Consider the following 25,705-nt stretch of genomic DNA (forward strand, 5'->3'; position numbering starts at 1 on the left):
TAAAAATTTATAACGCGTCGTAATCCCTTCATTAAGACGTCCGGTGTCACGCTAAAGGCTTAAGACAATAAGTCAATTATTAAAGTTATGTATATGTCTAGAGGCAGCAAATTCACGGTGGACAAGTTACCCAGACAATATTAATCAAAAAATGGTTCAAATGGCTCTGAGCACTATGGGACTTAACATCTATGGTCATCAGTCCCCTAGAACTTAGAACTATTTAAACCTACCTAACCTAAGGACAACACACAACACCCAGTCATCACGAGGCAGAGAAAATCCCTGACCCCGCCGGGAATCGAACTTGGGAACCCGGGCGTGGGAAGCAAGAAGGCTACCGCACGACCACGAGCTGCGGACGATATTAATCCAGGTTTCGGAATGAGACCACTTAGTGACTTTCAAGACACATTACCCAATACTTTCAAACCTTCTACAAACTTTTCTCGCTAGCATCCCCAACCCCCCCCCCCCCCTCCCCAAAAAAAAAAAATGAATGGGAAGAATTTTGTCGCTCCAGAACCCGTACAGAAAATTGGAATAGAGATCAACATAAACTTCATTTCCGCCCCTTCTGTTGCTCATGAAAACCACACATTGCGTGTTGTACCACCACACAGAACACCCAGTAGCACGTCCTCTTGCATTGATGCATGCCTCTATTCGTCATGGCATACCATCCACAAGTTCATCAAGGCACCGTTGGTCCAGAATGTCCCACTCCTCAATGGCGATTCTGGGTAGATCCCTCTGAGTGGTTGGTGGCTCACGTCGTCCATTAGCAGCCCTTTTCAATCCATTCCAGGCATGTTCGATAGGGTCCATGTCTGGAGGACATGCTAGCCACTCTAGTCGAGCGATGTCGTTATCCTGATGGAAGTCATTCACAAGATGTACATGATAGGTGCGCGAATTGTCCATGAAGACGAATGCCTTGCAAATATGCTGCCGATATAGTTGCACTATCGCTCGGAGGACGGCATTCACGTATCGAACAGGCGTTACGGCGTCTTCCGTGACACCAACGTCGTACGTCGGTCCCACATAATGCCACCCCAAAACAGCAGGGAACCTTCACCTTGCTGCACTCGCTGCACAGTGTGTCTAAGGCGAGTGTGTCCAAAACGTTGAAGGCACATGCGATACTCATCGGTGAAGAGAACGTGTTGACAATCCAGAGCGGTCCATAGGGTATGTTGTTGGGCCCATCTGTACCGCGCTGCACGTTGTCGTTGTTGCAAAGATGGACCTCGCCATGGACGTCGGGAGTGAAGTTGCGCATCATGCAGCTATTGTGCACAGTTTCAGTAGTAACACGACGTCCTTTGGCTGAACTAAAAGCATTATTCTACATGGTGGCGTTGCTGTCAGGGTTCCTACGATCCGTAATCCGTAGGTCATCCCCAGCAGTAGTAGCCCTTGGGCCGCCTGAGCGAGGCATGTCATCGACTGTTCCTGTCTCTCTCTGTATCTCCTCCATGTTCGAACAGCATCGTTTTGGTTCAGTCCGAGACGCCTGGATACTTCCCTTGATGAGAGCCCTTCCTGGTACCAAGTAACAATGCGTACGCGATCGAACCGCGGTACTGACCGTCTAGGCATGGTTGAACTACGGACGACACGAGCAGTGTACGTCCTTGCTGGTGGGATGACTAGAACTGATCGACTTTCGGACCCCGTCCGTCTAATAGACGATGCTCAGGCATGGTTGTTTACACCTTTGGGAGGGTTTAGTGACATCTCTAAACAGTCAAACGGACTGTGTCTGTGATACAATATCCACAACCAACGTTTATCTTCAGGTGTTTTGGGAACTCTTTTGGACGTATGCTCGTTTTCGCTGTACATGTAGCAAAACTTCGACATCTAGAATGGCGTTTTAATTCATTTCTTCTTTGCTACTTGCTCTATTTGCAACACATCATGAAGACAGTATCTACATGTAACACTGAATGTACCTTCAGATTTATACCACAGTACTACACGTAACTAGCGTTGAGATGCGTGAATAACTAGGTTTTTTTAAAATCGAGCGTACGTTACCCACAATACATCTATCCAGTTTTCTGTACATGGGTGTTCGATTCTTTAAACAATCGGTGGTGGAGTGAACGGTTCTCAGCTAAGCAACCGTTAATCCGCTGACCTGTGTCGACGCCTTGCATCATAATGTTACTACTGTAGTTTTTTGGCAAAAGTCGCCATACTCGCTGAGTCCATTGCTACGAAGTAAGAAAGTAATAACTCTTATCAGCGCCCTGCCGAAATCCTCAGATAAATTCCAATATCTCAATTTGAAAGCTACCTGACTCGTAAAAAGTGTCGCGGCGTTGGAATTCGAAGACCATCACTATTCGATTTCCGTTGCTATATAAAGGCCTTCTGTAGATATCCCCACGCATTGCAGTCTTCAGCAATACACATTCCTTTTCCACTCATTGCCTGGCTGCTTTTGCCTGTGATTCCCATTTCATTGCGCTCCAGGGAGTTCCCTGACACATATTTGTTTTTCTGTCTATTGCAGTCCTCGGAATTCTCTATTTGTTTTGCTCCACTGATCGCCGGAGAGCCTCTACTTCTTTAATAGCTTTTGCCGTCAAAGTTCATGTCTCACTGCCTTCGGTCAAAGCTGGTAAACCTGTAATGATTAACTGATTATGAACTTGCCATTTATAGATACATCACAAATTTATTTCTTAGTAACCTACGTGATTCACCAACAGCGTTTACAGCTGCTTTTAGGACTTTATTTGTTGTGAATTTCTACTATTTTACTTTAGATATGTTGAATATGGTCAATTCAGATTATAACTACCGCCATAATGCTATTACACCCAGATTGTTGGTTTGAACGCCACAGTGTTTTATTGTGCAAGACCCTATTGCACGACGTATGCTTTACGCTCCTCTAACCAAACAACTGACTTACTGGAAAACGTTCAATTCGGCATAATTCATCATTGGAGTTGAAAGAAGCTATAAGTGACAGAATAAAATATTAAGACAGACCAGAAGAAGAGCCCCAAGCCTTCAGAATCATAGTCTGGCATACAGTTACGCTATTAATAGCAGTAATTGTGAACTACCTGTCAAACTAAATACCACTACTGCTTCATATAATTGAAGGAATTCTGTTATTGATTGTGTTAGTATTCCTATTTATTTAGTTATTTTTTCACTCAATGTCTTAGTGCGTTCACAATTCATCAAAAACTAGAACCAATTGTCCTGTCGAAAAAATCAGTGTAGAGCGAGTTAAATTTAAGGAGATGGCCGCATGTCTCTTATTTTCCTACTGAAGGAAATGGGGAAAAAAATAAACAAAAAAAACCTGAGGCAGTAGAATGGTTTCACACGCTCTTCATATACCGGTATTGCTAGTAGTTTCTTCGCATTTTTTTTTTTTTTTTTATGATTCACTCACTACTACACCACCCACCTCCTAGCTGTGGAACTAGTTACACGAGGTGACATCTACACAGCCGACGTTTCAGTCCTGCCAGTGTACCACATAGCCAGCCCCCGCCCCCGCCATCTCCTGTTGCAGCACGTCGCGCATAGCCGCCTTTTAATCACGGCTACGTCCAGCTTCTCACGTCAGCACGCGCGGGCGGCCGCCCTTCCCCTCAGATTCGGATCTCGTCCAGACACCCCTCCCACCTCACCACCCCGTTCCTCTCGCACAATATCCCTCACACGCCACATAGGTCCGCGCACGTGCTTATGCGGGCAGTTTCTCCACGCGCCGGTGCCCTAGATGTCACACAAGCGCGGAGAAACTACGGAACGAGGTGGCTATTGTTCCTTGATACCACGCCATATGTGCCTCTAATCTACGAGAAAATCAACTAGTACATACACGCAGGGGAGAAACACTGTCCGTAACATTAGCATGCAAACAACGAAATTTGTGTTAATAAATGAACGACGCAGAGTGGATGAGTCGTTTTTAAGGGCTTTGTGGTTAAAAGATGCGTAACACAACCCGCGGTACACCACTGTAAATAAAGACTGTGTGGAATGTCGGAAGACTATCGCTTGGAGTCTGTGCTGTTTTGATGAGAACTGAAATCCTGCTAACCTAGTTGACTGTCCACTATGAATACGTTTTAGAGCTCCTTATTTAATTACTGTGTACTTCAACAAAACGAAATGTGTACTTCGTTTTTCGGTAAACCTTGTGTTAACACACATTGTGCGACAAAAAACTAACAAAACTACTCGCTTTAATAGCAAACTCTGTCGTAATTATCATGACCATATTCCGTTTAGGCCACTTAGTTCTTCATTCCGACGAGCTTTTCTCTTAGCTGTCTTTCACCCAGGCGTTTTGGCTGTTTTTTCATCCCTGAGTCAATTTAACTCCGTCTGACGGACAAATTTTATTGCTCCTGGTGACCGTCCTTCCTCGCCAATCTTGTCCAATAGCGTAAGGCACGTTCCCTCCAGAAACAGTTCTGAAGATCGTTGACCTAGGTCTTTAGGTGTCCATCCACGTTACATGAGCACAGAAAATTTGCTTCCTCTTTCTTATTTCAAATTCAACGCACTCTAGAGGTCACCAGAGTTCCTCTGATTCTGTATACAACATATTATTTGGTGGAACTCACAATTTTTTTTCAAAATCTTCTTGTGCTTTAGTTCTAGTTTACTGAGTTCTTCCTTTCTGACCAAGTTACGTGATTCTGAGATATGCAGTACTGAAGACGTTTTCCAGCGGAGTTTAAGGACGAGGGAAAGGGGGTTCAGATCAGTAATTTCTGTTACAGAGGTGGTAGGTACCCTCCTGTTTGGTGCACCTATCGTTCATGGTCTGGTAATATTTGATTTTCGACCTTATCAAATGCCAAGGTATCTGAAATGTGTGGTAATGTACTAGTGTGTGACTCTATTTCAACCCACATCCACGTCAATATGCTGAGGCGAGCTTCGCCTTGCTGAAAACACTCTGTTGCAGTGGATGGGCAATTAATAGCGAACGTAATGTTGTGATCTGACAGAGGACAGAAAGAATGGAACTCATTTGCAGGTTCACAGAAAACGACTTGCAGAAATGATGTAAGAAGTGAATAGAACGGTTGCAAATGTGGATTAACTCTAATGATGCCTACATTGAAGCACACTGATTAAACGTCTTAGTATGCAGATTTTCAGTATCGACTTCTTTTCTTTCTTTTCGCTTTTCTTCAGTCTTAGAGATGTTTGCCACGGTTTTATTAACATGCTGTTTTGTCTGTCTGAATTTTAGGTGCAAATTTTGCAATTAGTTTTAAACTAGCTTCTAAATGAGTTAGAGACTTGAAATTTAAAACATGGCTCAGAACTGGAAGTAAATGCTATATTAAAGTGCTTCCTAATCGTTCTGTTATGTAGGGGTGGGGATGAGAGTAAAAAAGTTTGGTAATAACTGTCACATAGGCTACCCTGGATAACTAATGTGTTTTGTGGCCAACGTCGGAATATGTTTCAGGGTATATATGCAGACAGACATGGGTGAGCAAGAGAAAGGGTTGGAGGAAATGGACAAGAAATGAGGGGGAGGTGGAGGAGAGTACGGAAAGAGAGAAGGTAGAGGAGGAGATGGACAGAAGGACATGTTAGGAAGAGGCAGACAGAGAGGGAAGGCATGTAGAAGGGAAAAACTGTGTATATGAAACTAGTAATGAAATAAGAGTCTTATAAAAACTAATTTATTTTATTTCTTAGGAAAATAACAATTAAACAGATCGATAGATTGTTAGTAGGTAGAAATAATAATATTCTGTATCGGATATTGTTCTTTGGAAAGACACTACAATAAACCTGAAATTTAACACATGTTTTCCTTGCAATTTTATCAATATGTTTAAAAATCCATGAAAAAATTCGCACGTAAGGCTAAAAAGCAGAAAATAATTATATCAATAGAAATAAATTTCTAATTTACTGCGTTTTTAAACTGGACTAAAACTGTAAAATAATTTCTTCCAGCCCTTGCAGATTCCTAACCCCATAAAGATAGTCCTGAAAATGTGTGATCGTGGATTTTTAATGGGTATGAAAATGTAAGATTAAAACGAAAATCTTGGGGCACCTGCAACATATGGTAGTAAGGAGGTGAACTATTCATGCATCAGTTATATATTTCAGGTGCCCCAAGTTTTTAGTTTCATATACCTATAAGTATTATCTTAGCTCTTGAAAATTCCTAATTACAGATTATCAGGACTATCAGTATAGGGTTAGGAATCTGTATGAGCCTGAGAGAAATTATTTTATACTTTTTAGTCCGACTTAAGTATGTGTTGTATAAAGATTTGTTTTCTTTTGAAAGCAGTAGCATGTTGTATACGCTGAAACCAGTCGTACGTTAGCAAAATTACTCTGTGATTCAGGCAGAATTTTTTTTATTGTGTTGGTGTCCCGAGGCTCTTATCCATTTGAAAACTGTCTTATTACTGCCTTGACCTGATGGTAAAATAATTGAAATATACAACCAGTTTCAATGGTGTGACCATCATCAGGTCCAGTGCAGTCGCCCCTGTGTGGTATGAATCTGTTTACAGCGTTAGCGCCGACAAAATTTTTAACATGATTGAGTACATTCCATAGCACTATTTTGTCCGCCCCCGGCAGCTAACTGGTCAGCGTGACGAATTGTCAATCCTCTGGGCCCGGGTTCGATTCCCAGCTGGGTTCAAATGGTTCAAATGGCTCTGAGCACTATGCGATGTAACTTCTGAGATCATCAGTCGCCTAGAACTTAGAACTAATTAAACCTAACTAACGTAAGGACATCACACACATCCTGCCCGAGGCAAGATTCGAACCTGCGACCGTAGCGGTCGCTCGGTTCCAGACTGGAGCGCCTAGAACCGCACGTCCATTCCGGCCGGCCTCCCGGTTTGGTCTGGGAATTTTCTCCGCCCAGGGACTGCGTGTTGTGCTGTCCTCGTCATGACCCTTTCATCCTCATCGACTGCAGGTCGCCGAAGTGGCGTCAAAATGAAAGACCGGCACCCGGCGAACGGTCTGCCCGAAAGGGGGCCCTAGCCATACGATTAAATAAATAAATAGCACTGTTTTGATAGACTGACAACATAATTTGTATTAAGATACGATAACGGTTTTATTACTGTTGATAACAATTTTATATTCTCCATACTTTTATAAACCTGATAATGGTCAGAGACTGAAACTGGTCGTACAAATAAAGCATTTTACCAAAATCTCAAGGCGGTAATATGACATTTTTGAAAGAAAGCTTTTATGTCACTGACAGTAGTGCGATCTATCTATATCCCACTGACGATGTCACCGTTTTAATAGGCCTACATATATCTTTGGCAGGATCAAGATGTGCGTGCTTGGATATACTAAACGTAAGACGACAGCTCACGAAAAATCAGGATTAGTATGTTCCCCATGTAAGAAAAAGCTCCGCTTTCCCCTGTAAAAGGAAGTTCGCAGTATGTGACGTATTTTCGTCTTACAGCAGATCGCGATAAAGACGGCAGAGGTGCACCGCATCCCGAAGCGAATGAGCATTTGCTGGCGTCGCGCTGGTCTTTCGCTTCCTTTTTGCAGACCGAAGCCGTTGTCCGAGTTCGCTTTCGCCCATCAGTCAGGGCGCGCCCCGGTAGAGAGCAAACACACACACACACACACACACACACACACACACACACACACACACATTCACTACTTTCCCTCACCTCGCTAGGGGAACATTTTATTGCATTGCTCTTCATTGCAGACCAGGTCTGCCATTGTCGGAGATTCCAGGAAAGCGGCAACAGCAAAGTCATCTCCGGGCTGTTGTGAGCTCCCGTTTTCCAATTATACTACAGTTTATTTAAAGCAGAGTGTACAACCGCGTGCCTACTGCCCTCAACTTGCCTGTAATTAACTACCATACAAAACTAAAAACTAGTGACTACAAGAATCCTCTTAAATACGATTAATCTTAAAAACAATAGAACACTCATACGTCCCCATCCACACATACAATTCACAAATCAAAATTCATTTATTCCAGAGAAGCCAACGTTACTTCATGTTGACTCAGTACTGGATCAGATTATAAATGCAGTAGGGTCGTCTATGAATTAGGCTGTTAATGGCTATTCACACCAATCGTGTAAAGTTACTTCTCCGCAACGCGAAATATGCTTTGTGTTGTGATCCATTAGAAATGGTTTGTGAAAGCCTACGACTATAAAAACAATGGGTTTGCTTACAAATAACTTTTCTGCTACCAGTGAAGGTTTTCTTTTATATACAGGGTGAGTCACCTAGCGTTACCGCTGGATGTATTTCGTAAACCACATCAAATACTGACGAACCGATTCCACAGACCGAACGTGAGGAGAGGGGCTAGTGTAATAGTTTAATACAAACCGTACAAAAATGCACGGAAGTATGTCTTTTAACACAAACCTGCGTTTTTTTAAATGGAACCAAGTTAGTTTTGTTAGCACATCTGAACATATAAATAAATACGTAATCAGTGCCGTTTGTTGCATTGTAAAATGTTAATTACGTCCGGAGATATTGTAATCTAAAGTTGACGCTTGAAACCTCCGACGTTCAGTTGCGTGTTGTAACAAACACGGGCCACGGTCGGCGAGCAGCATCTGCAGGGACATGTTTACGATGACGACCGTGTTTACGATTGTGGCTGTAGTGCACTGTTGTGGTTTGGTCTAGCTGTCGCAATGTCCGCATGTAACGCTTGCTGCTATTGTTATTCTGCATTCGTCCCCGCACGCAGACCGACTGTAGTACACCGTGTTACCAGATGTCTGTGATAGTGTAGTGTTGTGGGAACTGTGACCATGGTGTATTCGAACTCTGAAAAGGCGGAGATGATACTCATCTATGGCGAGTGTCGACGAAATGCAGCTGAAGCCTGCAGGGTGTATGCAGAACGGTACCCGGACAGAGAGCATCCAACGTGCCGCACATTGCAAAACATCTACCGCCAACTGTATGCAACAGGTATGGTCGTAGCACGCAAACGGGTCCGTAACAGGCCCGTCACAGGAGAAGCGGGTGCAGTTGGTGTGTTAGCTGCTGTTGCCATGAACCCACACATGAGTACATGGGACATTGCGAGAGCCGGTGGACTGAGTCAAAGTAGTGTCATGCGCATACTGCATCGTCACCGCTTTCACCCGTTTCATGTGTCGCTACATCAGCAGTTACATAGTGATGACTTTAATCATCGAGTGCAATTCTGTCAATGGGCATTAACAGAGAATGCGTTGCAGTTCTACCTGTTTATCGATGAAGCGGGTTTCACAAATCACGGGGCAGTGAATCTACGGAACATGCATTACTGGTCTGTGGACAATTCTCGCTGGCTCAGACAGGTAGAGCGACAGCGACCGTGGACTGTAAATGTATGGTGCGGAATCATTGGCGACCACCTCATTGGTCCTCACTTCATTGCAGGGGCCCAAACAGCTGCAACATACATCGCGTTTCTACAGAATGATCTGCCAACGTTGCCCGAAAATGTCCCACTGGAAACGCGTCGAGGTATGTGGTATCAGCATGATGGTGCACCTGCACATTCCGCAATTAACAATAGGCTGACCCTTGACAGGATGTTCGACGGGCGTTTCATAGGACGTGGAGGACGCATAACTTGGCCAGCCCGTTCTCCTGATCTTACACCTCTGGACTTCTTTCTGTGGGGTACGTTAAAGGAGAATGTATACCGTGATGTGCCTACAACCCCATAGGATACGAAACAACGTATTGTGGCAGCCTGCGGCGACATTAAACCAGATGTACTGCGGCGTGTACGACATTCATTACGCCAGAGATTGCAATTATGTGCAGCAAATGATAGCCACCACATTGAACATCTATTGGCCTGACATGTCGGGACACATTCTATTCCACTCCGTAATTGAAAACGGAAACCACGTGTGTACGTGTACCTCACCCCTAATGGTAATGCACATGTGCGTCAATGAAAAAGACCAATAAAAAGGTGTTAGCATGTGGACTTAATGTGCTGTTCCAGTCTCTTCTGTACCTAAGGTCCATCACCGTTCCCTTTGGATCCCTACGTAATTCGGTACTCTCCAATACACACAATCGAACAGCGGAGGAGTGGTACTCAAGCGTCAACTTTAGGTTACAATATCTCCGGATGTAATTAACATTTTACAATGCAACAAACGGCACTGATTACGTATTTGTTTATATGTTGAGATGTGCTAACAAAACTAACGGGGTTTCATTTAAAAAATTGTAGGTTTGTGTTAAAAAACATACTTCCGTGCATTTTTTATGGTTTGTATTAACCAATTACACTAGTCCCTCTCCTCACGTTCGGTCTGTGGCATCGATTCGTCAGTATTTGATGTGATTTACGAAATATATCCAGCGATAATGTTAGGTGACTCACCCTGTATATATAAAACAAAGGGCTTCGGGAAATGATTCCCATTTTTAAGTGTGCGTTTCTTTGGTTTATCTTCGATTTAAAGAAAATTGTGTGCGATGTTTCATACGTGTGACTCTCTGCACAAAGAGACGATAAGAAAACTGTAAGTGTAAGCTCTACTAAATTCACCACTAACTACATAAAATGATCGATAATCAACTAAAAATTGCTCTTTTTTATACACTGCAGTAAAGGCAACAGTACAGCGCACAACCTAACACATAAACCACATTACGAAAGATAGCTTAGTACACAGAGAAAACGCATCGTGTAAAACATGAGTAAAAGAAAATCGTGCCAGGTAGCAGAAATGTTTTTCATGAACAAACCCATCGAAATATTCTTCCTCATATCTTTTAATTAACCTTTATACATCAAGTAGCATACTCTTCGGTATAACTGCTTAAATATTTAGCATCATACCTTTCTCGTTCCCATTTACCCGCATATTGACTGCGCCGAACTCAATTTCCTATCGAAAATCGCTACTGATTTCGCATACTTGTTACTGCAGGTATTACCGGCAAGACACGACAATACCCCAGCCGCCAGAAAATATGTGTAACAAAAAAAAAAAAAAAAAAAATGAAAACAAAAAGTGCGAGAAGGTAAGGGTTACCTGCTAGCTAAGGCAAAAGATGCTAAAGCCCATGCTTCAAATCAAGAGTGATATCGCAAACATACATATGTGCGCAAAGGGTACAGCTGACAAAGAATTACTCTCATGATGCTCTTCCTAGTGGAACAATTTGCAAGGATCATAATCACTGTTCATGTCTTGTGTGATAACAAATGGTGCTGACTGAACATTGTCACACACTACACCAAACATCGGTCCCATCGGATTAAGGAAGGATGGGGAAGGAAGTCGGCCGTGCCCTGTCAGAGAAACCATCCTGTCATTTGCCTGAAGCGATTTAGGGAAATCACGGAAAACCTATATCAGGATGGCCGGACGCTGGATTGAACCGTCGTCCACCTGCGAGTCCAGTGTGCTAACCACTGCGCCACCTCGCTTGGTCTACATGAAATGATTGAGTCTATTAGAAAGCTAGTAAGTTATTTTCCTCCGCTCTCGTCGGCGTGTAACTGTATCAGAACTTTCAATACACGTAATAGCAGTACTACAGAGTAGTTTATCCACTCCAGTGAGATGTAATGCACAAAAACACTGCCAATTTTGTCTTATTAGGTAAACTTCCCGAAAATGAGGCGCGAATACAATCGGGTCTTGCGCGCGGTACGATTACCGAGGCACCCTTTATGATACCCAAATACGGCGTGCTCCTTTATCGCGGGCCAGCCTGCAGCGAGTGCCCTTTCTTTCCTTTTGACCTCTTTGCGGCCGCTTTCCGAAGCGGCTCCGTTATCGCCGGCAGTGTGCAGTTCCCGGAATCTAAGCGAGCGCCCCTTTCATCCACGCTCGCCGGTGTTTGCTGAGTAAGTGAAAAATCCGTCCGAGCCGGCGGCGGACGATTGCATCTGGTAATGACGGGTTGCCGGCCCGAACTAAAACAATCGGGGCCCGGCAGCCCGGCGCCATGTTTAATTACGGACCGCACGAGGCCCAGCGAGCGTGTGTGGAGTCGATAGTATCGGCGCGGCGCTGTCGATCTCTCGCGTGTACCGCACGTCGCGCGTGTCGTACCGGAGCGCAGGTCGTCGGTCGGGGTCAGCCTTCGCACGGAAAGTGCTAAGGGCCCGACACTTAGCAGGCGCACGAAATCCAGCGGAATCTCTCACAGACCTCTCAGTGCGTCCGATACGTGAGGAGATCCTTATAAAAAAATCTCTTCAGAATGCTGCTTTCAGTTATAGCAACTCAAACATGAAATCACGATTAATTAAAGGACTATTCGGGAAAAAAGAATACTGCAGGAACTATGCACTCTAGAGTTATTCAAAGCTCGAAATATTGCTGCAGTATCACACTTTCTGGGGACGCACTTCTTGAAAATTGGTTCCGGTAGTTGACAGACATTAACACATCGACGGCGCTACGCTGTACACGTACTCATCATACTGCCAACACAGTACAGTTGATATTACCTCATACACCGTTCCTCTTTCACCCAGACCATCTCCCCCCCACTCCCATCTCCCCCTGACCAAGTGATGTCAACTAGAAACGATTTAAGCAGTCCGTGAACACACAAATAAATAACAGTAGAGAGACACGGGCGTAAGAATAAATGGAACGAGGATGATAAAGAGTACATACAAAAGAGAACAGAATATTTTGAACTTTGGTGTTACAGAAGACTAGTAATGCCGGCCGAAGTGGCCGTGCGGTTAAAGGCGCTGCAGTCCGGAACCGCAAGACCGCTACGGTCGCAGGTTCGAATCCTGCCTCGGGCATGGATGTTTGTGATGTCCTTAGGTTAGTTAGGTTTAACTAGTTCTAAGTTCTAGGGGACTAATAACCTCAGCAGTTGAGTCCCATAGTGCTCAGAGCCATTTGAACCATTTTGAAGACTAGTAAGGAAAGCATGTGTAGATCGGGTTAAGTAATCAACGGGTAATGAATGAGTTCTGTGAGTAAAGAATTTTAAGACAGCTAAAGCAAAGTCTGTGATTACTCAACGGAAATCTTAATAGCATTTCATTATTACGAAACAAAGTAAAATATTAAATGCTGATGAAGATATGCTCATGGACATTAAAATTACAACGCCATGAGGGCAGCATGCAACAAACGTCAAATTTTCGTTCAGTGTTCTACGTGCTTCGGTTATCAGTCACACATAGAGGGTAGCAGTATTGCCATCTGTATATAAGGGCAGACTACGCAGTAGGTTTGTCATTGAGGTATCGTGCTGACCTTTCTGAGAAGATCGTGTTATACCTCCTGCAAGGAGGACAGACTCAGCACATAAAGAAGTCAAAACAACGATCGGTAAAATTAAAAGTAAGGACTGTAACACCAGGAGTGCAGTGGGAATTCCACTGTTAAACCCAGAGGAGAGAGCGGATGGGTGGGAAGAGTACACTGAGGGCCTCTACAAGGGGGAGGACTTAACCGAAGAGCCGGCCGCGGTGGTCTCGCGGTTCTAGGCGCTCAGTCCGGAACCGCGCGACTGCTACGGTCGCAGGTTCGAATCCTGCCTCGGGCATGGATGTGTGTGATGTCCTTAGGTTAGTTAGGTTTAAGTAGTTCTAAGTTCTAGGGGACTGATGACCACAGATGTTAAGTCCCATAGTGCTCAGAGACATTTTGAAATTAACCGAAGACGTGATAAAAGAAGAAGCAGGCGCGTTATGGAAGAAACAGGGGATCCACTATTCGAATAAGGATTTAGAAGAGCTTTGGAAAACCTAAAATAAGGCAGAAGGGATGGATAATATTTCATCGGAATTTCTAAAACTATTGGAAGAAGTGGCAACGAAATTCACTTTTGGGTGTAGAATGTATGAGACTGGTGATATACCACCAGACTTTCAGGAAACCATCGTCCACACAGTTCCCAAGACTGCAAGAGCCGACAAGTGCGAGAATTATCCCGCAGTCAGCCTAACAGCTCATATATCCAAACTGATGACAAGAGTAATACACAGAGGTAAGAAAAAGAAAACTGGTGCTCTGTTAAACGACTGTCAGTTTGGCTTTAGGAAAGGTAAAGGCACCAGAGGACCAGTTCTGACGTTGTGGCTGATAATGGAAGCAAGACTGAAGAAAAATCAAGAAGCGTTCTAAGAGATTTGTCGACCTGGAAAAGGCGTTCGACAGTCTAAAATGGCACAAGAAATCATAAGAAAGTTAGAGGTAAGCACCAGGGAAAGACGGGTAATATACAGTATGTATAAGTGGCTTCTAAGCTACGAAGCCGGTCGTGAAATAAATTATTTACAAGATCAGCCAGGCGGTTATCATTCAAGATATTTAACTGCGTTGTTGTGCTTTCTGTATCTGTAATAATTTTTGTAAATATAAAGTACGTGTGCTAGTTTCCAAATAACTCTCGCAGGAAGCGTGGATTGTTGCACTTATTATGCTACGCTGGATATCTGAACTGCGATAACGTTCGCAGTCTTACTTGTGGCGTTGCGCGAGCAGCGGCTGTTGCGGTACGCGCCTGCTGTTCTGTAGCTGCCAGCGGAGGCTTATCGGAATCAGGAGCGGCTGTTACGCCACCATCCGCTGCACTCGCACGTAATTTCATCAGACAAACATGGGGAGGGGGAGGCGGGAGGCAGATATCAACAAGTAGGGCGCACAATTTACGTGCGACCACAGCGCGGGCCCCTGCGAGCATTGTGCTACGTGTGGTTCGCGCTCCACTAACTGAGAAAAATGTCCGTCAGTATTTCTCGCGGGGCCAAGTTCTTTATCTGGCTTGACATTCTCAGTGAGCCACGCGCCGTGACGAAACTCAGAGCTCAATTACAGGCGTGTGCCGGTCACGCGTGAGGTTTTTACATGATGGTTAACACTTCCGTTGTGTGGCTGACGTAGAGAGATGGCGCAGTGACCAGCGAGATGGGCTTAACAACACTGGCCCTGCTCTCAGATTTAGCTTTGCCATCTTTCAAGAAATCGTCTTGTCGCTGTCTGTTTCCATACATTTCCATAAACAAATCAGTAGACCTTACCACAGGACTTTTAAATCGTCCTCTCATTTACATGACTACATCCCTTGCACAGTTCCCAGTATTTTATAATCGGTCGAAATAATTAGAGCTACTGAGATCACTACGCTAACAGTCATTAAAGTTGTAAAGACAAGAAGGATACCAAATAATAAACTTTTAGTAATTGCATGTATCCAGAGTAGTGGGAAGGGCAGATGTGTGACGTTGAAGGGTTTTTGTGGACTACTCTGTGGCCCCAACGATTCACTGTCGTTAAATTTTGAAAAGACGTGCTATATGTAGCTCAGAACGTGCGAGAAATTTCCTTCCAGCATGTGTATATCATACGAAGACAGCAGATAGAAGTGACTGAAGGTCTTAAATTTCTGGGATTACAACTCGATAATAAATTCATTTGGGAAGGGCACACCTCGAACTGCTAAGGCACCTAAACAAGTCTGTATCTGCAGTGTGAATGATGTCACATGTAGGAGATATAAATATAAGAAAACATTGCATACTTTGCCTATTTTCGTTCTGTTGTGCCATATGGTACGATACTGTGGGGTAACTCGTCGAATGAAGCAAAAGTTTTTAGACTACAAAGACTGATTTGTGGTGTAAACTCAAGAACATCTTGTAGGAACCTGTTCAAGGAACTGTGTATTATAACCGCAGGTTCTCGATGTATTTATTCCTTAATGAAATTTGTTGCACATAATATGCCTATTTCAAACCGATAGCTCATGGCATAGAATCAGTACTAAGGATATGGACAATCTTGCTAGAGACCTGAATTCGCTTAGCTGGGTCCAAAAAGAGGTCTAATATTCTTGCAACATACGTTTTGAATACATTTCCAGCAACCATTAAAAACTTGGTTTCAAATAAAGGTCACTTTAACCAGAGTTTGAAAGACTTCTTGGTAGGCAGATCCTTCTACTCTATAGATGAAATTCTTACAAGGGACTGGTAGACCAGCATAAGTAAAATGTCTGTTACATTTCAGTTTTGACAGCACTTGGTCACAACAGTCCAGCAGTCCATATTACTAATTTTTTGTGTATGATAAATGTATTGAAAGTGCAAACTATGTTTCAATCTGACTGTGTATTAATTCTGCAAATACTAGCCGCTTTACTTTATTGTAATGCATTCATATATCTTGTCAATCTCATGACAAATGATAAGGAAGTGAATATTATATTCAAATATTCCATTTTTTTCGTATAATACTTTCTGACGTGTTCCATACCAACTGGAATCACTTCAGTTTAGGGTCTATGAAACTAAAACTGAATCTAATCTCAAATCGACATTGCATCAAGTCGAGCAGAAATTGGGTGACAGATACGGGTACGTCATGCTGCTTCAACTCTGCTAGAATTCGGCTCTCGTCGTGGATGTGGTTGTGGTTATGAAACAATCAGAAACACGATTAAGGAGGCCTTTCAGGAGGGTTTATGTGAAAACACTACCCACACATACGCCTGGGTGCATATGCCACTATTTCGGTTCACTACTGTCACGAAGACGTCTCGCACTCCAGTGCCTTGCTTGCTTTTATTTTATTTTATTTTTTTTTTTTTCCGGCCGGAGTGTCCGTGCCGTTCTAGGCGCTACAGACTGGAACCGAGCGACCGTTACGGTCGCAGGTTCGACTCCTGCCTCGGGCATGGATGTGTGTGATGTCCTTAGTTAGGTTTAATTAGTTCTAGGCGGCTGATGACCTCAGAAGTTATGTCGCATAGTGCTCAGAGCCATCTGTTGTTGTTTTTGTTGTCTCGCATGTTAATGCCCGACTGACTATGTCTCACTACTATACCATAATATTTTCTTTTCATACACAAATCATAATACTGAAAACCATATTTACTTTACCAGACGCACTGCAGACCAAAGCGAGGTGGCGCATTGGCTAGCACACTGGACTCGCATTCGGGAGGACGACGCTTGTAACCCTCGTCCGGCTATCCTGATTTAGGTTTTTTCCCGTGATTTCCCTAAATCTCTTCAGGCAAATGTCGAGACGGTTCCTTTGAAAGGGCACTTCGACTTTCTTCCCATTCTTTCCGAAACCTATGGGTCTGATGACCTCACTGTTTGGTTCCCTCCAACCAAATCGACGAACAAACTAACGGACTGCAGGCTATTTTAAGTTTTTCGTTTATTTCTTACACTGTCTATACACCCATTGTATTCAACTTCCATACAAGGAAAAACATATGTGGTTCTTTGACTGCATTCTTAATTTTGTGCCATTTGTCCACAGATATGCTGCCTATTTATTTATTACGTAACCTCAACTATTTAGTTACTCGTTTCATTCTTAATTTTCTTCATTAGAGACGAATTTTGAAGTTTATCCGAAAACACACTTTTCGTCGAATACGTTCCATGGACTCGAATTCAATCTTCTATCACCCTAACGATGTGAAATTTCGTCTCGTGTTGCTGAGAATAGTTTTGGTGATACGCTATTTTCTGGCCTGACGTTTCACTTCTAAATTTCCTACTATTCTGATGAAGCCTACTGGAGACTGCCGCAACGATGTATGTGTGCAAAAATAATCAAGTGCACTGATGAAAGCCGGCCGCGGTGGTCGTGCGGTTCTAGGCGCTCCAGTCCGGAGCCACGCTGCTGCTACGGTCGCAGGTTCGAATCCTGCCTCGGGCATGGATGTGTGTGATGTCCTTAGGTTAGTTAGGTTTAAGTAGTTCTAAGTTCTAGGGGACTTATGACCACAGCAGTTGAGTCCCATAGTGCTCAGAGCCATTTGAACCATTTTTTTTTTTTGCACTGATGAAAACGTCTAGGGCTACCACTCCTGTCATGGCATCGTGGCTGCGCGGGGTAGCTGCTCGGTCTAGGGCGTCTTATCACGGTCGCCCCCCCCCCTCCCTCGGGCATCTGTGTGTGTGTTGTCCTTAGCGTAAGTTAGTTTAAGTTACTTGAAAGTCAGTACCGCCTTTAAACTTTTTTTTATTTGCAGTGTTACAGTTACAAGATCATGATTTCGGCTTTAAGTTGCCATTATCAAGTGTTTTAATGTTATACAGTGCTTAAGATGGCATACTGTCGTACTTAAAATATACTATTAGACACATTGTCTAAGGGTGAATATTTCTGGTTAAAGCCTACTACTTAAAGCCGAAATCATGATCGTGTAAATGTAACACTTAAAGAAATATATTATGACTGTGGCCCCACATTATGAAAAAATTATTTAGTTTAAGTTAGATTAATTTGTGCGTAAGCTTAGGGACCGATGACCTCCGCAGTTTGGTCCCATAAGATCTTACACAAATTTCCAAATGGCGTCGTGCTGTAGCAACGTTTCGACAAATTTTCTGTTCGTCATCTTCAGGTAAAGCGTGACCTTCATGTCCGTTTCGCTCCTTTATAGCTCCCGTACTGTACTCTGCTGAGGGCCCAGCGGGCCTCCGGAAAAGAGATCGCAGCCGATGGTTGTGAGGCCGGCCAGAGTCGGATGCGGACCTGGGCGTCGACTCCTGTCTATTCCGCCGAGAAATACTGCATTCCCAATAGTCAGCCCCACTTTTTGTCGGTTATATTGAGAGGGCTGCGACTCTCAGTTAAAATGAAAATAATTATAGTTCTGCGTCATTAACAAAGTATGTACTTCATCCACTACGCTTTTCCATGATTACACCACCATGATGTGGAAGTCATTATCTGTGTAACTTTTCTTAGCGGTAATTGTTGGCACTTTCTTGTATTAGCACATTAGGTAACCGATAGGTCGCACTGTAAGTACCTTCTGTATCTTCAAGCTACTGTATTTCATACATCGAATCTACAAACGCTGTAGATAATTCATGCAATTTTAAACAACGGAAAATGTAACATTCTGTCTGAGGCATCTCACAAGATGCTGCCAGAAATCGTCAATGCTTACACCTTTGTAAAAGATACCATCTACCTGATGATGATGCTGGAAGCTTCAAACCGTGTACAGGACAAAAACCTTGTGTCACTGCCGGAAAATCAAATTTGTTCCCTGTATAACCACTTGCTGAAGCGCAGCCTCTTTTTTTTCTTTTTGTCCTAGACGGCGGCGGATTAATTCACCTGCGTTGACAATGTCGCTGTGCATGTGTTTATTTCATAAGTATCGGGCGATCAAAAAGTCAGTATAAATTTGAAAACTTCATAAACCACGGAAAAATGTAGTAGAGGGGTAAAAATTGACACACATGCTTGGAATGACATGGGGTTTTATTAGAACAAAAAAAGTTCACACAATGTCCGACAGATGGCGCTGGACAGCAAAACGTCAGTGACTGCTACCGTGACGGGTGAGAGGTACGCCGATATGTTACAGAATCGCATCATCCCCAGCCTGGCTCATAAACACCGGCTGGAACGTACGATGTTTATGCAGGATGGCGCTCCACGCCATAATGATAGACGCGTTAAGATCTCTTGCCCGCGTCGTTTTGTGATGATCGTGTGCTCAGCCTCCACTTTCGTCATGCTTGGCCTCTCAGGTCTCCAGACCTCAGTCCGTGCGATTATTGGCTTTGGGGTTGCCTGAAGTCGCAAGTGTATCGTGATCGACCGACATCTCTGGGGATGCTGAAAGATAGCATCCGACACCAATGCCTCACCATAACTCCGGACATGCTTTACAGTGCTGTTCACAACATTATTCCTCGACTACAGCTATTGTTGAGGAATGATGGTGGACATATTGAGCGTTTCCTGTAAAGAACATCATCTTTGCTTTGTCTTACTTTGTTGTGCTAATTATTGCTATTCTGATCAGACATTCTGTCGGACATTTTTTGAACTTTTGTATTTTTTTGGTTCTAATAAAACCCCATGTCATTCCAAGCATGTGTGTCAATTTGTACCTCTCTCTCTACATTATTCCGTGATTTATACAGTTTTCAAATTTATACTGACTCTTTGGTCACCCGGTAGAACGTATGTCTGTGCCACGATCTGTTTGCTCTCATAAATCGTGGATCTGAAAAATTTCCAACGTTGCTAATCATTTACAAACGATCATCCACGCTTCGTTTCATGTACTGGAAGTACCCGCGGTACAGTGTGCGCCCCACCAGAGGCAGCTGTCTGGCCACGGGGAATCGTGCTCGTTGCCCCCACCACGCATCCATTCTCGCACAGGCAGGCCGTCTCTGCCGCCTCCAGCGGAAATACCGACTTCTGCGGCCGCTGGCTGGCTGGCTGGCTGTTGTCTGACGTGTGTCAGGCGAACCCATTCTACAAGAGCTGACCGCAGCTTGAGGTCAGAGACGCCCCCTTCCCCCCCCCCTCCCGACCTCCGCCTGGTTGCTCGTGGGAACTGCCAGATCCTTCAAAAAATGCGATATGCAGTCCCGACTCTGCTGCTGTTACCGTTGCCTGGAACCGCAGTACCTGGAAACTGCGAATTCCTGATTAAACGAAAAGGTCAGACGTTTCAGTAATCGTCTTATCAAGATCTCTCAATTCCTTAGCCGGTTTTGTGAAAATAATTCTCCAAGTTTTATCAAATGGCTCTGAGCACTATGCGACTCAACTTCTGAGGTCATCAGTCGCCTAGAACTTAGAACTAATTAAACCAAACTAACCTAAGGACATCACACACATCCATGCCCGAGGCAGGATTCGAACCTCGGACGTAACGGTCGCGCGGTTCCAGACTGCAGCGCCTAGAACCGCAAGGCCACTCCGGCCGCCAAGTTTTATCAGATTCATGTTGGAAAACGCACTGAGACTTGATAAGTCAATCTCGTGCTAGCAATTTCGACCTAAAACATCATTATCAGGCCACAAATGTCACCTTACCGTGTATGTATTTATAAAGCATGAATCGGATAGTCATCATTCTGTCTCAAGTTTAAAACATATTAAGAACGATAGCACAAGTCTCCCAGGTATGGAAAAATGTCTGAACTCGCCCCAGGAGACCAGAATACTGACGCCAATAACAAAAGTGAGCGGCAAGGACAGTTTACGTGTGCTCCCAGAGACGGTTAGCGCGCTTCATACTGTCGCATCAAATCAGAAGACACACACAGCGAGACTCATAAATCAACAGTTCGAAAAAATGAAATATAAAAATTGAGACAAGAGTGAGTGATTCAGAATAGCAGGAATTTAAGTAAAAGTTGAGAAATATCGTCAACAGCAGGCACTGTGGATATTCACCATTTTTCAAAATGGTTCAAATGCCTCTCAGCACTATGGGGCTTAATATCTGAGGGCATCAGTCCCCTAGACTTAGAACTACTTAAACCTAACTAAAATAAGGACAACACACACACATCCATGCCCGAGGCAAGATTCGAACCTACGACCGTAGCAGCAGCGCGGATCCTGACTGAAGCGCCTAGAACCGCTCGGCCATAGCGGCCGGCTCACCATTTTTAAATTTCCTCACTTCAAGTCTATGGTAACAAATGTTTCTGTCATCGGACTACCGGTCCTAATATATTGGAGCAGTAGTGGCATCGTCAAATGTTAAACACAAAATCAGCGCCAGCATCGTCAAATATTTTAATTTTGTGTAAACGTAGGCTTCCGCGGCCGTTGTCACGGTCAATAAAATTCTTCAGGGCTTGGGACCTCATTGTGAACTATAAAATTCCGACGTTTCGGCGACTATTGCAAGACTCCTTCCTCAGGGTGTATTGCCAACTGCTGACTGGGAGCTAGTTTGATTTCTTATATACTGTGAGAAGAGTGCTGTCATTGGATATTAGGGTGAGGAGGAAGGGTATTAGGTGTTCTTTTATTCGTCTTTGCATTACGTGTTGCCACTGGAGGAAAAGGCGTTTTTCCATGAGAGTTTCCTTTATTGCTTCCCACAGGTGGCAATCAGCGATTAGGAAAATGAGCGGCTGCTGCATCGTAGCGTTGTTTACGAACTGCCTAGTATCGACTTGGGCGCGTCAACACTCTGTCTACCCTCCACCGCTGTGGCCTACCGCGTGCCTGTTGCTTTGCGAGAGCTGTCCTTCCGCAAAGCTGTCACTGCTGGCAGCCAAGACGCTGGGAGTTGGTACCCGTCTTTTCTATTCATGTTGTCGGGACGCTTGCCAATTTCTATAGCCTCTCTAATCATCCTCATCGTGCTAAGCGGCTGTTTCGCCAGTACGCGAGCCTCTCGAAATTCGGTCTTCCCCCCGCACTGTTCCTGGTGTTCTGCCACCGCTGATTTGTTGCATTGTTTGAGACGGATAGGTCTCTCGTGTTCAGATAACCTTGTGCTTATTGAACCCTACATACACCAGTCTACATTCGCTCCCGATTTCGGAAACTCCGCTACGGTCGCAGATTCGAATCCTGCCTCGGGCATGAATATGTGTGATGTCCTTAGGTTAGTTAGGTTTAAATAGTTCTAAGTTCTAGGCGACTGATGACCTCAGAAGCTAAGTCCCATAGTGCTCAGACCCCCCCAGAACGTGTTTTATTTTTTTGTTGCTATGATTTTGTGGTTAGCACTTGACGACGCTACTATGGCTCCGGTATATTAGGATATATTTTTATAAAACAGATCTGAAGATGGTCATTATAGACCGAACCGGTAGTCTGATGACCAAAAATTTGTGACCATAAACGTGAAGTTAAGGAAATTTATTCTATATTCGAGTCACTGTTCAATTAGCGACCATGTCGCAGCTTGTTCACCATTTTTGGTTTTGAATGGCACTTCTCAACAAGCGCCTAGCTAGCACAGCGTTTGTCTCGCAATGTCCCCCTCTCTCATTCATTGGAAGCGCGGTAAACTTCGCTTCCCATGTAGGCTCAGTGTCGTCCACTTCTAGTGGAGACGGGATAACTGTTGATGAGAGGCGAAGTACACTCCTGGAAATTGAAATAAGAACACCGTGAATTCATTATCCCAGGAAGGGGAAACTTTATTGACACATTCCTGGGGTCAGATACATCACATGATCACACTGACAGAACCACAGGCACATAGACACAGGCAACAGAGCATGCACAATGTCGGCACTAGTACAGTGTATATCCACCTTTCGCAGCAATGCATGCTGCTATTCTCCCATGGAGACGATCGTAGAGATTCTGGATGTAGTCCTGTGGATCGGCTTGCCATGCCATTTCCACCTGGCGCCTCAGTTGGACCAGCGTTCGTGCTGGACGTGCAGACCGCGTGAGACGACGCTTCATCCAGTACCAAACATGCTCAATGGGGGACAGATCCGGAGATCTTGCTGGCCAGGGTAGTTGACTTACACCTTCTAGAGCACGTTGGGTGGCACGGGATACATGCGGACGTGCATTGTCCTGTTGGAACAGCAAGTTCCCTTGCCGGTCTAGGAATGGTAGAACGATGGGTTCGATAACGGTTTGGATGTACCGTGCACTATTCAGTGTCCCCTCGACGATCACCAGTGGTGTACGGCCAGTGTAGGAGATCGCTCCCCACACCATGATGCCGGGTGTTGGCCCTGTGTGCGGTTGCGAATGGTCCTCGCCGATACCCCAGGAGCAACAGTGTCCCTAATTTGCTGGGAAGTGGCGGTGCGGTCCCCTACGGCACTGCGTAGGATCCTACGGTCTTGGCGTGCATCCGTGCGTCGCTGCGGTCCGGTCCCAGGTCGACGGGCACGTGCACCTTCCGCCGACCACTGGCGACAACATCGATGTACTGTGGAGACCTCACGCCCCACGTGTTGAGCAATTCGGCGGTACGTCCACCCGGCCTCCCGCATGCCCACTATACGCCCTCGCTCAAAGTCCGTCAACTGCACATACGGTTCACGTCCACGCTGTCGCGGCATGCTACCAGTGTTAAAGACTGCGATGGAGCTCCGTATGCCACGGCAAACTGGCTGACACTGACGGCGGCGGTGCACAAATGCTGCGCAGCTAGCGCCACTCGACGGCCAACACCGCGGTTCCTGGTGTGTCCGCTGTGCCGTGCGTGTGATCATTGCTTGTACAGCCCTCTCGCAGTGTCCGGAGCAAGTATGGTGGGTCTGACACACCGGTGTCAATGTGTTCTTTTTTCCGTTTCCAGGAGTGTATATGAAGTCTTGTCATCTGATAGCGGTTTCTGAACCCAGAAGGTTTAACCCGCGTTTGCATTTCGGCTACAAAATGGTTCAAATGGCTCTGAGCGCTATGGGACTTAACTTGTGAGGTCATCAGTCCCCTAGAACTTACATCTACTTAAACCTAACTAACCTAAGGACATCACACACATCCATGCCCGAGGCAGGATTCGAACCTGCGACCGTAGCGGTTGCGCGGTTCCAGACTGTAGCGCCGAGAACCGCTCGGTCACAGCAGCCGGCATTTCGGCTACATTTTGATCAGTTTTGTGCACAGGGGTTACTAGGAGTGATACATATTGCTTACTAGGAAAGATAAATATTGCTTTCAGCAACGTTTTTAATGTCCTCAACTTTGTAATATTGTTAGGATGCCACGATAGAAAAATATAATTGCGCCCTTCTCAGACTAGATTGTTCGAATTTCAGACGACCGAGTCGAAGTACTTACTTGTTAATATAACTATTTTCAGTCAACTATCTCTCGCTGCGCGTAGGCTGTTGCGAACAGTGGTCAACGTACATATACAGGCAACTGATTTTACTACTAGCGTAAAAGATGACTTATATATCAAATATGCGTTTCAACTTCTGTCTTCGAAATATATATATAAACAAAACTGCATGTTGAACGTATGTGGTACGTGTTACTTATCACCATAATCTGAGATAGCAACGTCTACTCGGACCTAGAGTGGTGAAGTCGTGTTCGACATCCCTCTGCGAATTGCGTAGCATTTTCTGTAGGGTTGTCGTATTTTAACTGTCTGTTGATCGTATTTTCTCAGGCACAGATTGACAACGAGCACAAAATTCTCCCAAATGAACCTGGAAGAGCACCGAAAACCACACCCAGCATTCCTGTACACGGTCAAATTACAGGGTCAGGACTACTCGGACATTACTTAACTGTTGTCAGAACGCATAAACTGTCAAAGAAAAAATTGCAGATGCGACCTATGTCCTCATTTAGTATGTTTTTCAAAATTTTATGACCTCTGTGCACCGTACAGAATACAATGATGGTGCAGACAAAAGTGTTTTGCGGCACATCGTTCTGCTAGGACGACTCCGTAACACATACAGCACACCTGATCCCATATTCGGGTATTGTAAATTGCAACTGAGGCTGGCACAGGATCATAGAGAATGGACCGTGGATCAATGCAACGAGTCTCCAGGTTGGATAAATCACTTTTCTTGTTACACTAGTTCTATGGTCGTGTCCGAATTTACGGTCATCCAGGCAAGCGGCTAATCGCAACACTTACCACGTAGCGCACACAATCCGATGAAGAAATATTTTGCTACGGGCGACATATACTTGGGCTGCTATGAGGCCCGTGGTAGTAACCAAAGGCGCCAAGACAGTTGTGGACTATTTCTTTCTTCAGGCGTCAGTCTTCTTACTGGTTTGATGCGGCCAGTCACGAACTCATCATCTGTGCCAACCTCTTCATCTCGGAGTAACACTTGCAACCTACGTCATAAATTATTTGCTGGATGCATCCCACTCTCTGTTTTCCTCTACAGATTTTGCCTTCTACAACTTCCTACAGTACTATGGAAGTTATTCCGTGATGTCCTAACAAGTGTTCTACCATCCTGCCCCTTCTGCTTGTCAGTGTTGTATATATT

The 25,705-nt window shown here is 44.6% G+C and overlaps 1 protein-coding gene across 1 annotated transcript in view; it reads right to left on the reverse strand.

Moving 5' to 3' along the window:
* Positions 1 to 3,562, reverse strand: part of LOC126188383 (dendritic arbor reduction protein 1-like) — a 191,229-nt gene extending 187,667 nt beyond the window's left edge. The window contains exon 1 of the mRNA XM_049929982.1: positions 3,512 to 3,562. Coding sequence (XP_049785939.1) covers positions 3,512 to 3,562 — 51 coding nt within the window. The remainder of the gene's footprint in view (positions 1 to 3,511) is intronic.
* Between the last annotated feature and the right edge of the window lie 22,143 nt (positions 3,563 to 25,705).

Source organism: Schistocerca cancellata, chromosome 5 (assembly GCF_023864275.1).
Source record: "Schistocerca cancellata isolate TAMUIC-IGC-003103 chromosome 5, iqSchCanc2.1, whole genome shotgun sequence".
Lineage (NCBI taxonomy): Eukaryota > Metazoa > Arthropoda > Insecta > Orthoptera > Acrididae > Schistocerca > Schistocerca cancellata.